General features: G+C 38.3%; 1 protein-coding gene across 1 annotated transcript; it reads left to right on the top strand.

The window, feature by feature from the left end:
* Nucleotides 1-421: 421 nt before the first annotated feature.
* Nucleotides 422-1,982, top strand: LOC108344764 (zinc-finger homeodomain protein 9). The gene has a single exon (XM_017583251.2). It carries the CDS (start codon nt 791-793, stop codon nt 1,799-1,801), a length of 1,011 nt encoding a protein of 336 aa, XP_017438740.1. The 5' UTR covers nt 422-790; the 3' UTR covers nt 1,802-1,982.
* Nucleotides 1,983-3,633: the final 1,651 nt, after the last annotated feature.

The raw sequence follows: 3,633 nt of genomic DNA, 5'->3' as shown, positions 1-3,633 counted from the left end.
GATTGGCTTCCCTAAAACAAGCATAATAATGAGTTAACTGTGGAAAATGTCCTTTGTTGGGAAAAGCTTGAGAGATTAGAAGAAGGGCTTACAGTCAACTCAACATTCATTACTTCAATTTCCTCCCTCTTTCCACTAACCCTTCTTCTCCACACTCTAATCATTCTTTTCAACCTATAATACTTTTACAACCAATAATAATAATAATAATAATAATAATAATAATAATAATAATAATAATAATAATAATAATAATAATAATAATAATAATGCCAAATGCTAACCACATTTTTTTTATTGTGTGATTTTTTTATATTAATAAATTTAATATATTAACATCATTTCCTTAGACTAAATAATAATAATAATAATAATAATAATAAATAAATAAATAGAAGTAATAAATAGTACAGGAGGAGAAGAGAGGGTATATTTATTACTCACATCTAACCCTGAAGTAGGGTCAATAACTTAACCATAGATTAGAACCAGGGTTAAAAAAACAAGTGGTTAAGAAGGGACAACCACATTATCAACAGTCCTCACTCAAAAACATCATCAACATCTTTTTCTTTCCTCTTCTCTTCTCTTCTTCAATTTCTTCTTCATCTTTCTTCCAACTTCAACAAGAAACATTCATAACCTCTTTTTCTTTCCTCTAATTTACTTCTCTCAACACTACATAAGAATCACCAAGCCCATTTTCAAGTTTCCCCAACACTTTTCATGAAGCCCTCACAAAAAGTTAACCTTTTCATTTAATTCTTCTCATTATTTTCTTATTAAGAGGATGGAGATAATAACACCAACGCCACCACCAACAGCCGTCACTACCACAAACGCCGCCCCCAAATCGCCGGAACTCGACATAGAGACTCCCACCCGGATCCATCAAGCCGCCGGAAACCCGAATCCCAGTCCAAAGCCGGTGTCTTTCTCCAACGGGGTCTTGAAGCGCCACCATGCAAACAACCGCACCGCCGCCCCGGTGGTTTACAAGGAATGCTTGAAGAACCACGTCGCCAGCTTAGGCGGCCACGCCCTCGACGGCTGCGGCGAGTTCATGCCGTCGCCCGCGGCAACCGCCGACGACCCCAGCTCCATCAAATGCGCCGCTTGCGGCTGCCACCGTAACTTCCACCGCCGCGAGCCAGAGGAGCCACCAATTTCTCCGGCGACGCATCATGTTCTGGAGTACCAGCCCCACCACCGTCACCACCCTCCTCCGCCACCGCCGCACCGGAGTCCGAATTCCTCCTCTCCGCCGCCGATCTCTTCCTACCCCTCCGCACCCCACATGCTCCTCGCCCTCTCCAGCGGCGGCGGCCTCTCCGTGGCCCCGGAGAACACCGCCGCGCCGGCTCTGGCGCACCACTCCCGGAAGCGCTTCCGCACGAAATTCACCCAGGAGCAGAAGGAGAAGATGCACGAGTTCGCCGACAAAGTGGGGTGGAAGATGCAGAAGCGCGACGAAAACATGGTCATGGAGTTTTGTAGCGAGGTTGGTGTCGACAGAGGAGTCCTCAAAGTGTGGATGCACAACAACAAAAACACTTTTGCCAAAAAGGACAACCTCAATGGTAGCCCTGCTAACGGGACTAACCATGTCGCCTCTCCAAACAAAGCTACCGTCAGAAGCAACGTTAACGGCCTCGAACAGGAACACGGCGGCGGAATCAACGGTAACAGCGACCACGACCACAACCACAACCACAACCTCGGTTCTTCTCATGATGTGAACGAGTACGATAATGACAGTGGAACAAATGGTGGTGGAACAAACGGGTCTTCTTCTTCTTAAAAAAAAAATGGAAAAAAAAATTTCAGAATAATGATATGCTTAGATGATAGAGTAATGAAGAGGTGGCACCGGTTAATTACTCGATTAGTCGTTTTTCTCTTTCTCTTTTTTTTTTTTAATTTTCATTTAATTGTTTAGTTTTGGTTAATTAATGAGATGATCACCTTCTTGACATTGGAGAGATTTGGTTTTGATGATACCCTTAGGGAATTTAATTTTGTTGTTTCATTCTGCTGCTTAGTTATTGTAGTTAAATGTTTAGTACTAAATAATAATGATCAGTGCTTCAGTTATTCCAACCTCGTTTGTTTGTTTGTTCTTCTTTTTCCTTTTGTTCTTCTTTTTCCTTTTGTTCTTCTCAATCTCTCACTTTTGGCCTTTGGGATTGGATTTGCTTTGCTCAATATATCTTGTGTTATTCTGTTTCGGTGTTCTTTTTGGTTGAGATGATGATGATGATGATGGCGATGAGGGTTAAGAATTTTACACTTTTTTCTCTTTCTCCGGTCAGAAATGGAATAAGTAATTATTGTTTTTTTCTTCACATCTCGTGTCCGAGAGATAGAGGCAGAAAGTGTTAAGGGCGGTTCTTAATAGGTAACAAACAACAATCTTGTTATTCTATTATTCTTCTAAGAACAAAGCTAATCCAAAATTATATATATTTTTTGGGTAATCTAAGTATGGAAAATGTACTTGATGTGGGCAATGATTATTTGAAGAGAAACCTTGTTATTCTTTTAATTATTCTTCTTAATGAAGTGTTTGAGTCAACCTAGAAATATGCCTTATGCTAAAAAGAGAGGCTAGTTAGTTTCCTTGTTTGAGTAATGGTGTGGGAGAATCCTAATATTACTTTATAAAGATAATGTTGTTTAATGGTTTGTAATGTATCTAAGTAGCAATTTGCTATGCAATAATCGGAGTGCATGTGATCTTGGAAATGTTTGTAGAGTCTTTCCTTTTAAGGCAAGTAGATGAAGATTACTTTATGATTAATTAATGGTAGTAATAATAATATAATAAGAAAGCATATGTTTAAATAATGGAGAGAAAGATAAAGATTAGTGAGAGAGGGACAGGTCAGAAGGTGTGGTGTTGTTGTGTTGTGTTGTGTGTACCAGCCTTCACATTATGGGTGTATTTTGTTTTTCGTAAGCTCTTTTATTTAATTTAGTATTTTATTTCACTTGTGTGTTGGGTCCACCATGCATGAATTTTGGTTTTGGATTTTGGTGATTGATGAAGTCACTAATCTTGTTTTGGTGTTGGGGTCATGGTGCTCCTAACAACCCTGGCATGGGCTCGTACTAGGCCTTTAATTGCCCCTTAAAAACAGGGATATTTATTTATTATTATTATTATTATTATACAATTTCTTTTACTCCAATAAATTCTAAAAATATTAATCTATTTTTATTTATTTCTCATGTGAGATTTTTAGTATCTATATTCAGATTTTTAATTTTTTCAATTATTAATAATTTTTATTTTTGCGGAGTTGATGAAGAATGTTGTATCAATTCTCCCACTAAATGAAACAGTAATAATGCACTGTTTGAATTAGTCGTGTTTGCCACATTTTGATTCCAAATGCAGTGTACACAAATTGGAATCATATCTGCATTTTTCTGTTTGCTTTATAATAAAGTTTTATTAGGAGTGCCCTTGCTTGCATGTATACTATTCACAACACTACATATAGGCACTTCAAATTATTTGACTCATCCCTTCTTCCTTCATAATTAAGGTGCATTTGCATGTGCTAACCTAAGTGAGTGCCTTTCTTTCTTCTAACTCTAGGGTTAATTTTCTTTTTGTCTCTCCAAACC

This window comes from Vigna angularis, chromosome 8 (assembly GCF_016808095.1).
Source record: "Vigna angularis cultivar LongXiaoDou No.4 chromosome 8, ASM1680809v1, whole genome shotgun sequence".
Taxonomy (NCBI): domain Eukaryota; kingdom Viridiplantae; phylum Streptophyta; class Magnoliopsida; order Fabales; family Fabaceae; genus Vigna; species Vigna angularis.
The sequence above is the reverse complement of the archived record's forward strand: the minus strand, read 5'-3'. Positions and strand labels throughout refer to the sequence as shown.